This window comes from Galeopterus variegatus, unplaced genomic scaffold (genome assembly GCF_000696425.1).
Source record: "Galeopterus variegatus unplaced genomic scaffold, G_variegatus-3.0.2 Scaffold79, whole genome shotgun sequence".
Classification (NCBI taxonomy): domain Eukaryota; kingdom Metazoa; phylum Chordata; class Mammalia; order Dermoptera; family Cynocephalidae; genus Galeopterus; species Galeopterus variegatus.
The window spans coordinates 597144-611011 of NW_007726190.1; the positions used below are offsets into that span (position 1 = coordinate 597144).

Sequence of the window (13868 nt, forward strand, 5' to 3'; positions counted from 1 at the left end):
AAGGTAGTTTATTACATAAGATAACCAGATCTTTCTGTTTGCCTTACCCTTGCATCAAAACACAGCTGTTTAGTCTTTAAATTCTTTGAGGTCTTTCTAGATTGCTAGTTATATAGTTATCACGTATCTCATGAGAGGAAGGTATATTTTGAACAGTTGTTTTGATTGCGTCCACAGTGGTAACAAACATATAGGTCTGCTAATCAGTGAGAAAACAAAGTGACACGTTGATTTGTACTTAAAATGTTGTAAAGCTTGCTATAAAGGAAGGCTTTACAAGTTGTGAGTTATCACTACCAAAAATATAATCTCTAAGGATTTATAGGCTTGGGGAAAAGGAATGGAGCAATGCTTTCTGATAAGGGCCTGCTTTGTCTTTTAACTCTTGAACAACATGTTAGCAATTTATGTAAATACTTCCCCCCTTTTATATCTCTTGAACTTTATCTTTTAACAGTTTCTCAGCAACAAAGTACAACATTTTAAATACAGATAACTGCAAAGAGAGATTTGAGTAGTTTCCTTTCAGCATCACATTTCCTAAATTGTTTTCTCATCACCTCTCCGTGCTAATTGGTCTATTTAGACTATATAACATGTCTATAATTTTCACATTGTTTTTATGCATACATATGTAAATATGAATGAATGCATTGTAATTCTAAAATTTTAAGTAACTTGTTATAAGAAACAATTTTATGAAAATTATTTTTAAAAACTTAGACTCAAAAAGCTATTATTTCTTCCAGAGGACAATATCTTCTTATGCTGAAATGTTATGATCTAGCAAAGTTCACTATTTATCAAGTAGCAGCAATGAACAAAGGTAAATAATATAATTAATGAAAGATTGTACTTGTCTTAACTTAAGAAATACCTCTTTAAAATATTTATACTATTTGCAATAGCTATGTATAGATAGCATGAGGGATTCACTTGAAAGTCAGAGTTAGATCTTGAAACTTCAGTTCCACATTGTACATAATCAATTAGTAAAATGATTCATAACATAGTGAATTTTGTGTTTGAGGTTATTATAGGAAATGCCAGGCTTACAATTTTACTTTTTTGTTTGTAATTGTAATGTCTTATTGTTTGCTGGTAGCAAGTATATTTTAGTATAGTATTAATTTGTTAATTCATATTATAAAGAAACATTATTGAATTGCTTGACTTCCTTAAAATAATTATATTCTAAATCTTTGTTAGTTGGCGAAGGTATTGATAAACTGTCCTTTCCTTTTAGGTCTCATTGAATTGAGTCCTATACAGCAAGCACTCATTTATTCATTTTGCGAAAACCATGACAAGGCCATTCAGGTCTTGGAAGGGATCTCTTGGAGTAGATCCGAGATAACAATGTATGCTGTATTAGCAAAAGCCCAAATGAAGGCCAAGAGAACCAAGGTGAAAAGTCCTCTGAGTAACATTTACTAAACCTACTAATGCAATTTATATATTGTGCTTAGTGTAACACTTTAAATATTTTTTTCACAAGACTATACTATTTATTTATTTATTCTTCTGTTAACATTAGTGTTATTTCTTCTCTCTCTTTTTTTCTCTTAAGATTAGGGCTGCTCTAAATATTCTTTTTCATGTCTTCTGTTAATATGTGGAGTAGTTTTTCAGGATATATTCCTAGTAGTAGATTTGCTGGTATGTGGAGAGTATGAATGTTTAAATTTTAAGACAATGACACATTTCTTCCAAAGGGTTGTACCAATTTATTCTCCACCTGCAGTGTATGAGGTCCCTGTTGGTCTGCATCCTTTATAATAATTGGAATTGTTAGACTTTATTTTTTGCCAGTTGGGTGGATTGTAGTCTTATTTCACATTTCTCAGTTTGAACATCAGGTTGAGCATATTTTTATGTTTGTCAACCACTCATATTTCCTGTTATGTCAATTTTGTACACACTTTTTTTGTTTGTCTTGTTCTCATTGATTTTAGGGATTTAAAAATAAATTCCGTATACTAATTTTTGGTTTTGTGCTATGTATCATCTCACAATTTGTTGCTTATCTTTCAAATTGTTTATATGGTTCCTATTATAAACAGAGGTTAAAGTTTTTCTTTTTCCATTGAAGACCCTTATCTTAAGTTGATTTTTTTTAGTGTGAAATAGTGGTAAATTTTTAGTTTTCTCCATTAAAATGTTTCAGTATCATTTATTGAAATGTTCTCCTTAACACAAAGATCTGCAGTGCTACATCGATCATATTATACATTTTGCATATGTGTGGAACATGTGTGATTTTGGACTCTCTATTCTGTTCCTTTGGTCAGTTTTTCTATTCCTGGCCCAGTAGTACAATGTCTTGGTTACTGTAGCTTCACGGTACTTCTTGCTATCTGTCTGATAGAGCAAGTGCCCATACCATGTTCTTCTCTGGGAGATTCCTGTTTACTCTTGAGCCTTTACTCTACCACATACAGTATGTTTTAAATTCAGGTTGTGTGGGCCGGCCCGGTGGCACACTGCTACAGTGTGCCGCTTGGGAAGCGCGGCGGTGCTCCCGCCGAGGGTTCGGATCCCACATACAGACCGGTTCCCGCTCACTGGCTGAGCGAGGTGCGGGCGCAGCACCGAGGGTTGCGATCCCGTTGCCGGTCCCGGTCCGGTACGGGCACGACACTGAGGGTTGCGATCCATTGCCGGACATGAAAAAAGACAAAAAGGAAAAAAAATAATAAATAAAAATAAAAAATAAATTCAGGTTGTGAAATCCATGAACAACTCTCTTGGAATTTTGATTTAAATTATATTGAATCATTAGATTATTTTAGGGAGAACTGATAACTTAATGATATTGAACACTTCAGTTTGTGACGGTGATGATTTAATAAACATTAGTTATTATTATTCATATTTTTTCTTCCTTAAGTATTTTTAGCTTCTTTTTAAGTTTCATTCCATAAGCATTTAATCATGAATAACTATCATTAACTAAAAAAACACGAAAACCCAAAAAACCTCTATTTTTGCCCCCTGACCTTTCCAGTTATTGACTTTTTCTCTTATTTCTGACACAATCAAATCTTGGACATTTTTCTATATTTATTATCTTCATTTCCTCACTTTTCATTCTGCCACTCACTACAATCTAGTTCTTATTCTCTTGTGGTAGGCACATTGCAAGGTGCCCTCCCACCCCCAACAATCTGTGCCCTTGTATGACCTCGAGTGTGGGTGGAACCTGTGCCTTGCTCCTTAACCAACAGAATGCAGCAAAGGTGATAGATGTCACTTCCACGATTAGATTACATAAAGCCATACTGTGAACTGCCTGTGGAGAGGGTCTTCTGACACGGAACTGCTGTGGTCTCCAGAACCTCAGGGCAACCTTCAGCCAACAGCCAGTAATAAGCCAGGGCCCTCAGTCATAAAGCCACGAGGAAATGAAACCTACCAACAACATCGATTAACTTGGAAGAAGAGCCTTCCCCAGCTGAGCTTGCAGATGAGAATACAGCTGGTTGACACCTTGATTACAGCCTGTGAGACCCTGAGCAGAGGACTCTGCTAAGCTGTGCCCTAAGAAAAAGTGAGATAATAATGTGTGTTGTTTTAGGACATTAAGTTTGTGGGGCTTTTTTGTTGTTGTTGCAGCAGTAGGAAACTAATGCAGATTTTAGTACTGGAAATGGAGTACTGCTGTAACAAATATCTAAAACTGTGGGAGCAGCTTTGGAACCAAGCAGTGAGCAGAGCTGTAAGAATTTTGAGGATCATGACAGAGAAAGTTTAAATCATCTCAGATGGTTAGTAGGTATCTGGTCTTTAAAGAAGCTGCTATTGAGGACTTAGAAGCAAGTGAGCAACATTTGATTGGAAGGGAGATCTTTTTTATGTAATGGCAGTAAGCTTAGCAAAATTTTCTCCTGTGGTTATACGGAAAGCAAAGCTAATACATCAAGAACCTGCATATATAGCTAAGATTAGTTCCAGGCAAAGCATTGACAGCGCTGCCTGGTTTCTTCTTGCTGTTTGTAGTAAAGTGTGATAGGAGAGAGATACATTGAGTTAAGAACTGTTAAAACAAAATAAACCAGAATTTGGTGATGTTGATAATTCTCAACTTCTCCACATGGCAAAAAATAATAAAATCAAGATATTCCCTGTCAGGAAAGTGTGTTCTAGAGAGAAGGATGAGGTGAGGCCAAACAACCTTTTGCTAAGATCTCAGAAATATCATAAGGTCAAAGTACTGTCACATTAGGTCCCTTTCGAAAGACTAAGGATATGCCTTACAAATCGTCTTAACCAAACCAGAGAACTTATAAAAGCATAAGGTCATTGTCTCTCAGGCATGAGGCCAAAGAGGAGAAAGAATTTTTTTGAAAAAATTAGCTGATATGGGTTTTGTCTAATGGAATGAATCTTGTGAAATTCATAGAAGGTCCCCAAAATTTTTGAGAAAATTATTTCTTTACAAACACTGCCAAGTTGGAATAAAAAAGACAAAGCAAGTACAAAGTGAAAGGAAACTGTGAGACCTCAAAATTAGGCAGGCAGGAAGCAGATTAATAAAACAACTCAGCTGTGAATGTGCAACCTTTAGTAAGAAAGGAAGGATAATCCAGAGGGCAAGACCAAGAACCCGCAGGACAGGACTAAGAGCCATAGAGAATTACTCTTATGCCTTGAAACCTAATCAAGAGACTCTGGATATTTGCCCAAATGGATTTCAAAACTGCCATGGACCAGCGACTCCTTTTTATCTTCCATCCTCCCCTCTTTAAACTGGAATGTCTGTGGATATTATCCTGTACTTGTCTCACCCTTGTATGTTGGTTGTTTGGGGGACAGATAACTTGTCTCTTTAATTTCACAAGTCCACAGATGGATAGAAATTGTGCCTGAAAGGTGGTTCTTAGTGGATTATACTCAAATGCCTTATCCATACTTGGACCTGATTTAAATGATGAGATTTTGGACTTTGAGCTGATGCAGTAATGAGATGAGATTTTCAGGAACCTTGGAATGAAAGATTGTATTTTGCATGTGGCAAGGATATTGAATCATGGGGGGACCATACTGGCAGACATACCTTAAAGTTACTCTCAGTGAATCATACCTGTATTATCTCCTCCCCTTCCTTCAGTGTGGGCATGACATGTGACTTTCTTCTTATCAGTAGAATATGGTGAAGTTGATGGGATGTCACTCTCTTGCTTATGTGTTGCATTATATAAGACTCCTTAGCAGACTGGAGAGAGAGATTCTCCCACATGCCTGGAAGAAGCAAACTGCTATGCAGAGGGTTCTGTGATGAACTGTAGGCAGCCTCTAGGACCTGAGGGCAGCCAACAGCCAGCAAAAAGCTGGGGCTGTTCATCTTCGAGTCTCAAGGAAGTGAATTCTGCCAACAGCATGAATGAACTTGGAAGCTGATTCACCTGTCGAGTTTCCAGAGGAGGACACAGCTCAACTGACACCTGGATTGCGGCTTTATGGGACCCAGAGCAGAGAACCCAGCTAAGCCATGCCCAATCTTCTGACCTATGGAAACTGTCAGAGAAGAAATGTGTACTACTTTAATGCTAAATCTATGGTTATTTGATTTGCAACAATAGAAAATGAATATACCCCTGGTTTGAATGAAGTGCTCTATTTTCATCAATGACTTCCTTATTGCATATTCAGAGGTTATCTCTCAGTATATATCATTGCCTACTTTTCATCCACCTTTGAAGTTGTTGACCTCTCCATCCTTTTAGGAATACTCCTTTATTCTTGCTGTAACCTCCCCTCACTCCTGCTCCCTGTTGGTAGTAGTGGTCTCTTGGTTCGACTTTCTAAGTATCTCTCAAATCCACTTCCTTTCTCTGTTTCTATGGTCATTATCCCAGCTCAGAATCTTTTCTTTTTCTTCCTTGATTTACAGCAGCAAGCTTTTATCCACACAGGAGCCCCAGCACTGTTTTCAAAATATAAACATGTCTTATCTGCAAGCCCCTCCAGATCTCCCTGAGGTGAAAGTAGTGAAGGAGAGAGTCATGGGGGAAGGAGGAGAAAGTGAGGGTGTGTTCATATTAATTTAAATGAGATGGGAGGCTTGAGTAGACTCAAGTCTTTATGGAATCAGGAGACAGTGAAGATGCAGAGATCCAAAAGAGGAAGGAAGTAGCAGATTATGCTCAGGTCGGGGAGAAGGACATGGGGTCAGGGACACAGCTTGAGGAGCTAGCTCTGCAAAGGAGAAGAAAGGAAGCCATTCAAAGAAGGAGAGAAAAAAGGTGAAAATGCATGAACATATAGACACACTGGAAAGTGAAAAAGAGGGAAATTTTTCTATGGCAAGGTCATGTGCTGAGAGTGAGGACCAAAGGACAGATGTTGGAAACATGCTCGGAGTAAATGCTAAAGGCTAGCATTAAAGGACATGGCATAACCAAGTTAAATCTCATTGTTTCTTTAGTAATTAATACAATTTAGAAAAAGGGAAAATGAATAACAAGTATTTATATTTATATGTAGATTAGTTAATTATTAAATGGTATTTCTATCTGGAAAATTGAATTTTTTTCATTAATGAGTTTCAATTATTTTGACTAAATAAATGGGTGATTTTTGATGGCAGTTTATTTTCTGGTGCCAGTGGAATCTCATTAGGAGCACAGCAGTGCAAAGTAAAGATTGATTAAGACTGTATCAGCTATCTCCTCTGGAGTGGAGACCTTTTGCTACCTAGTAGCTTCCCAATATTCTATTCAGGAAAATTTCTAGGAAATTGATAATAAATAAATTAGTCCATAAATATGTCTGACTTAAGACTACAAGAAAATAGCCTTTAGCATTTAGAAATCATAGTTCCATCGCTTCCTGGCCTTTTGGCTAAGATCAAGTGTAGAAATTATAGTTCCAAAAATCCATGTATATAAGCCTGCTTAAACACTGGCTTGTATGACAGGTGCCTGGGTGGGACTTGGTGAGATCAGATTCCTGAACTAGGTTCTCTTCCCGTGGTGTACTGACGAGATCTGTGACTGTACCAGGTCTGTGAGTCCCCTGGTGAAATGACAGTAAAGCTGTGTGCTCTGGGTTTCTTTTAACGTGTAAGGCTGTAATGTTAAATAAATATTGGAAAGAAACATTCTCCCCTCCTTTTTTTTGAAATCATTATAGGAAGCTGTGAGAATGTTGAAGAAGGCATTGGATGTCTTTTCTCATTCCGATAAAGAACCAAATGCCACAGATGCTTCAGCCGACTGTCTGTATAACTTGGGTCTTTGTTACATGGAGGAAGGCAACTTACAAATGGTATTTTGTGTATTTGACTGCATAGGCTGTAGTTTTAGAAACTGATTGCTCACATTTAGTTCTATTTTGAAGGCTACCTATACAATGAGTGACTAGTTCAAAGCTTCTTATAAAGCTTGGCTTATTATAGTCAGACTGTACCCTGCAAAACATTTATTTATTCAACACATTTGATGATTGTTTATCAACAATATTCTGAAAACCGAAGTGTTTCCCACCAAACCAATAAGTCTAAGTGTAGAAATTACTATAGTAAAATAATTTTATAGCATTAATATGAATTTTCTTATTAAATTGTAAGTACTTCAAATTAAGTGCTTCAATGTAGTGTGAAATAAATGGAAAATGATTAGGCAACTCTTTGGCTTCTCTTACTGGTGATTGAACATTTCAAATCAGATTGAAACTGGTTGTTAAGATGACCAGATTCACTGAAAACCAGTTGATTCAATTACTATGTATTTATCCAGTCTTTGGTTATTTTATATGGTTCTCCACTTCAAAGTTGTCACTGACAGAATAAATATATAAGATAATTGATTATCCAGTGGTTAACGTTGGATATTCCACAACTCCAACTCTCCACTACACACACACACACACACACACACACACACACACACACACACACACACACACACTCTCACACTCTAACACACACATATTATTCTAATCCTTATATTCATGGGGTGGACAGTGTCTTAAACTTATATTTTCATAACATAGAGCTGGACTTGATTAGTTGTTCGATTAAGAAATGCCAGTAAATATAATATGAATTGAGACTCTTTTACATATATTTAGTCCTTTTGGACAGCCAGAGCAAACTCTGCTTTGCAATATTGATAAAAATTTTAGAGTTCTATTGTTCTGAAATTTTATAACTATGTGTCTGCTATGTTTGTTGGGCCTTCATGGAAAATGAATATGCTGGTTGTTTTTCTTTGAAGAAATGAATGAAATCAAAAGAATAATGATTAAAATTATACCCTCCAAAATATAATCTAACAACATGAATTATGTAGACATTAATCTGGGAATAAGGCCTTTATCTATAATAATAAACCTGACCTGTTTCTAAATATTACTTTTGTTTGCTCCACAAGGTTCATTGGGAGAAATGTGTTTAAAATGCTAAAAAATAAAGCAAAACTTTTCAGTGATTGTTATATTCTGTAATTTATTAACATTTAAAATTTGTTTTTTCCTAAATGGCTTGCATTTTAACAATATGCTCTTCTAGGCTTTTGATTCTTTTACAAAAGCAGTGAAAGCAAATCCTAATTTTGCCGATGGCTTTTATCAACGAGGGCTTTGTAAAGTAAAACTCAACAAAGATAACTCGATCCTGGATTTTAATCATGCAATTAATCTTGATCCAAAACATTACCAGGTATTAAATAAATGATTTCACTGTTATGGAGGGTGTGTTAATTTTGGTAAAACTTAAATCCTTTATATGCCATTATGATTAATTAGCAATAATCAATTATTTATACATACTTTTCAACTAACTGTATTTTGACAATCCAGATATCTGTATTTCCCTTTGAACTAAAAGTATTATTTCCATCAGGGATATTACTTATGTATGTATTTGTGAATTGTGATATATGTAAATATTGTTAATATATTAATGTACCTATTAATAATTTTAATTGTATATACTCTGTAATTAATTTTATTTATTTCTTGTTTTGCTATCACATTGATTCCTGTATTTTAATAAATTATAAAGACAATACAAAATTCAACAGGTCAAGCTTGATTGGATCCTAAATTTAAAAGTCTGTGAAATTTGAATATGGACAAAATATTATATGATTTTAGGGAATTACTATTACTTTTCTTAGATATACAATGGTAGTGTGGTTATGTAGGAGAATGTCTTTTTTCCATAGGAGATGCACAGTGAACGACTTAGGTGAAGTATTATGATGTCTACAACTTGCTTACAAATAGTTAAAAAAAATAGATAAAACAAATATGGCAAAATGTGAATAATTATTAAATCCAGGTGGCAGGTATATGGCTATTCATTGTGCTGTTCTTTCAGCTATTCTGTATTTTGAATTTTTTTCTTTATTTGAAAAAAAAAGAATGGAGAAAAGACTATTTTAACACCATCTTTGTGAGACAGAGATTTGTTCAAAGTACTGTATATTTTGGTAGAATTGGTGCTTTTACTCAAGCATCCGTTCCTGCTTTCCTTCTCTCTTTCCCTGAACAGGCATATTTAAGCCGAGTAGCCTACTATGGTTTAAAAGGTAGATATTCCAAAGCAATCTTGAATTGTAACGAGGCCATCAAAATTTATCCTGAGGGTGTGCGTGCCTATCTCTACAGAGGAGTTCTGAAATATTGCAGCAAGGTAAGGCCACTTCCTCCAGCCTGGCTAACTGATGTTTTAGAGTGGGCAGACTCTGGATGCCAAGTGGGGACTCACTTCCTTATTTTCTTTGTGGTAGGAGAATCACTGTGGTGCTAAGGGAACTACAAAGAACACTTTACGCTCTCCCGGTGCACCAAAAGAGATTTCAATGAATAATTTTTCACAAATAGTGATATTTATCTTTGACATTTACATTTTAAGTAATATTTATGGTTTATTTTTATTAAGAAAATAGTATATATTCATTGTAGACAATTTGGAAAATACAGAAGGAAATAAAGAATTATTATCCCACCATCAAATGATAATTCCTGAGAGCATTTTGGTGTATTTGCATTTAGTCTTTTATTTTCCTGATGATATATGATATATCTTTTCCATAATTGGGATTATGCTACTTACATAATTTGTATTGTGCCCTGCTTTTTACGCTTAATCTTTGAAGATATTTTCTCTGACTATATAATATTTTACCATAACGTATTTTTAACCCCAGTATTGTTGAATATTTGGGCTGTTTTAATTTTTTTACTATTTTAGTATATTGAGTAATACAGTTATACACAACTGGGAACAAAATTGTTGCTTGAGTTTATGACTGGTTCTTAAACGAATTACTGGGTTAAAGGGTGTGAGCAGCACCATTAATACATCTCATACTGCACAGAATACTTTGTTTCTCCCTACTTTTCTTTCTTTTGTAGCTATTTCATATGAAATATTTTGCAAATAATACCTTAAAGCAAAGGTAAGACCTTGCATTATGTGTTAATTCCATGAAAATTACTATCTATAGAAATGGATGATATAAGGTACCAGAGAAGAATCAAAGAGGAAGCAAAAGGGAACGTGGATAGAAAACATGACGATTATGTGATATGACAGCATGAGTGACAGAGCAAGCAAGCTCTGGTGAATATTTGCTGGATGAATATGGGTTGCTTCTCTTTTACTAAGTATAATTTTCTCCTTGCCATAGGAATAAAATAATTATTGGTAACATTGGTAATAAAATAATTATCTAAATTATTAAAGCTGTTGTTATCTTCTTAACTCTGTGAAAGATTAGTTTGAATGTCTTAATTTCACAGATGATACACAGAATGGTTAAACGAATGTTCCAAAACTCTGATAGAATCAAGAATTTATTTTACAATTGAATTTTGGTCCATTATGCCCAGTCCAGTCCATCCCTTCTCACCTAATTATTTTTTTTCTTTGTAGATTTATAAGCTAGCAATTAGAGATTTAACTACAGCTATCAACATGGACAGAAAGAGTTATATAGCGTTTTATAACAGAGCATTATGTTACACCAAAATAAGGGAACTTCAAATGGTAAGATGATCATTTTAGTAAATAGCACATTTAAAGCATTAATTAACAACATGCACTTAATAGCTTGTTGAATTCAACAAGCAATCAATAAACAACATTTAATAAACGACACATTAAAAGCTTTTGTAATCATGTTTAAAGTATTCATAAAGTATTTTCTTATTTCTGCTGTAATCTTAAAAAGTAATTCTTATGCAGATACACACACAAACTTGAAAAAGCAAAGAACCAGTTCAAAGAGTATTTAATTTCTTTGTTAGTGCTCACCAAATTTTCCTATACAATTTCTGCAATAAGTCAAATGAAAAATCAATGTTTTAATGCTCATAGAAGCATTTTAAGGGCATGTATAAATTAAAATACATTACATAATTAGTTATCATTTACTCAAGTAAGTGTTCCATGCATGAAGAATTTTAAAGCTGTGATCACTAGCAATATTGTTGCTTCAAAATTTCAACATTAGCTGGAGCAGTTTGTGGAGATATTTTTAGGTAGTCCTCAGACCACACATGCAGCAAGAAGTTTGGAGTAATGGTTTCAAGCTCAGGGGACCAGTGGCCAGGACTTGCCTGTGTATTTTGAAGGCCTAACTATGGCTGCTGCAAACCTTTTTCATTTGTCCTGATCCAACGTTCGCCTGTGCAAACTCTCATTTGTATTTTCTTATCTTGTCCCTTCTCTCTTCTCTCCCCTTGTGAGTTTGGTTTTTTCCTAATGAGGATTCTGCACTGGGGAGCAGCTGGCCTGTGCTCTTGTGGTGTTTGCCGCATCCTCTCTGTTATCCACTTGTCTCCCTCTCCTTGTTTCTGCCCACTTCCACAGTAAATAAAGCATTCCTTTAAAAGACTACAGCACATTCTGATTGGCAGCGTGTCCGCACATCCCAATCTCTGTGAATCTCAGACAGTTAAATCTGTTTAAAACATTTAGAAATTTACAAGATTTGTAAGAGAAGAAGAGAGAAACATTGTTCCTAGCTAAGAGAATGGCAACATTCCTGGTAACCAGACTATCAGATTTCCTTCAGAAATGTTGACAAATGAATAACTAATTTTTCACAAGGGAGTTGTTAAGATTCTAGGAGCTAATTAAGGGGTCATTTATCAGAGTGACCTGCACAGCAGGTATCTTTGATGACTCCCTCCCCACCCCCATTCCTGCCAGAAGGGTAACCCTGAAGAAGAAAACAATGAGCTGGATGGGGAGGGAACTCCCAGTTTTTTGTTATTTCAGATATTTAAAAGAGCCCATGCCCTGTTAATAAATAAAACTACTAAAATAAAGTGAGACCCAATTAGAATAATAAAATTTTGGTCATTTTAGAGCTGCCAGGATCCCAAAACATTTCATCTAATCCACGCATTTTGCAGATGAGGAAATGGAAATAGGAAAAGGTTAGAAAACTCATGCTAGTCACACAAGGAGTTAGAGACCTGTATTGGTGTGCACAGATTTGTTTGCTTCTGCGTTAACAGTCTTTGGTGGCTTTGTAAAACCATCTGACCCCCAACATGTGGACTGGATGTCATTTAACAATGTCACCTCCTCCCTTTTGTCTACTTCCACCTGTTTCTCAGCATTCCTGCCATCACTAGGCTGAGGAAAAACCATGTGTCTTTCTGCAGAAAATGCACTTAGGCATTCTCCCAGGATGTGGTTTCATAAAAACTAAGCAAAGGTGAATTCTGGTTCTATCACTCTATGTTAATAAAAATAGTAACAGTTACCACTTGTTTAGAACTTTTTTATGACAGGCACTGGGCTAAATGCTCTACCAGCATACAATCAAAATATTTTTAAGTGAACTTTTACAACAATATGGTGAATTTTTTTTTTCCCTTTTTGTCTTTTTTACTGACTGGTAAGGGGATCACAACCCTCGGTGTTGCGCCTGCACCGCGCTCAGCCAGTGAGCGGGAACCGGTCTCCACATGGGATCCGAACCCTCGGCGGGAGCGCCGCCACGCTCCCAAGCGGCGCACTCTCCAGTGCGCCACCGGGCCGGCCCAACAATATGGTGAATTTTTAACACCCCAACTTTGCAGATGAGGAAATTAACACCTAGTGTTTAGTTACCCCAAACTGAGAAACTAGCAATAACAGCAGAGGCATGACACAAACTCAGGACAGACCAAGGTCCTCACCTCTCCTCTTAATCAAAACATCAATCCTCACCCACCACCCTTTGCTTCTTTGTGTCTTATTCAGCTGCTTAGAGGGTCTCTAAAAGTATCTTATAGGTTTTACACTCTGATTCTGTGAAAGAAAAAGTTAGGTAATAGGCAATTTGTGGCTAACATTCTAAGTTTCTTTTCTTTTCTTTTTTCTTTTTTTTTACAAAAGTATTACTAATTATTTTTACAGCCCTGGCAATGTTATTCATAATTATGCCACAGTGTTTTAGTCCGTTTAGTGTTGCTATAACAGAAATACTTAAGACTGGGTAATTTATAAAGAAGAGAGATTTATTTGGCTTACGATTCTGGGACAGCTGCATCTGGCATGGGCCTCAGGCTGCTTCTACTCATGGCAGAAAAGCAGCAGGCTGCCAGCAGGTACAAGCAGATCACATGGTGAGAGAGGAAGCAAGAGAGACAGAGAAGGTGCCAGGGTCTTTTTAAGCAATGAGCTCTCGCGGGAACTAATAGAGCGAGAACTCACTCATTAATCCATTCATGAGGGATCCACCCCCATGACTCAATCAGTTTCCAACACTGCCACATTGGGGATCAAATTTCCACATGAGTTTTGGAGGGGACAACACATCCAAACTCCATCACACAGTATACATATAGAATCTTTAATTGCACAATTTTTTTAGACAATTGACTTCCCATTGAGGAAACACTAAAGGAAGGCAAAGGAG

The 13868-nt window shown here is 36.0% G+C and overlaps 1 protein-coding gene across 1 annotated transcript in view; it reads left to right on the plus strand.

The window, feature by feature from the left end:
- The first annotated feature begins 816 nt into the window (after window positions 1–816).
- LOC103595590 (tetratricopeptide repeat protein 6-like) overlaps window positions 817–13868 on the plus strand; it is a 38290-nt gene continuing 25238 nt past the window's right edge. Inside the window, exons 1-6 of the mRNA XM_008579017.1 lie at window positions 817–826; window positions 1247–1407; window positions 7135–7269; window positions 8513–8662; window positions 9500–9640; window positions 10886–10999. Of these exons, the coding sequence (XP_008577239.1) occupies window positions 817–826; window positions 1247–1407; window positions 7135–7269; window positions 8513–8662; window positions 9500–9640; window positions 10886–10999 (711 nt within the window). The remainder of the gene's footprint in view (window positions 827–1246; window positions 1408–7134; window positions 7270–8512; window positions 8663–9499; window positions 9641–10885; window positions 11000–13868) is intronic.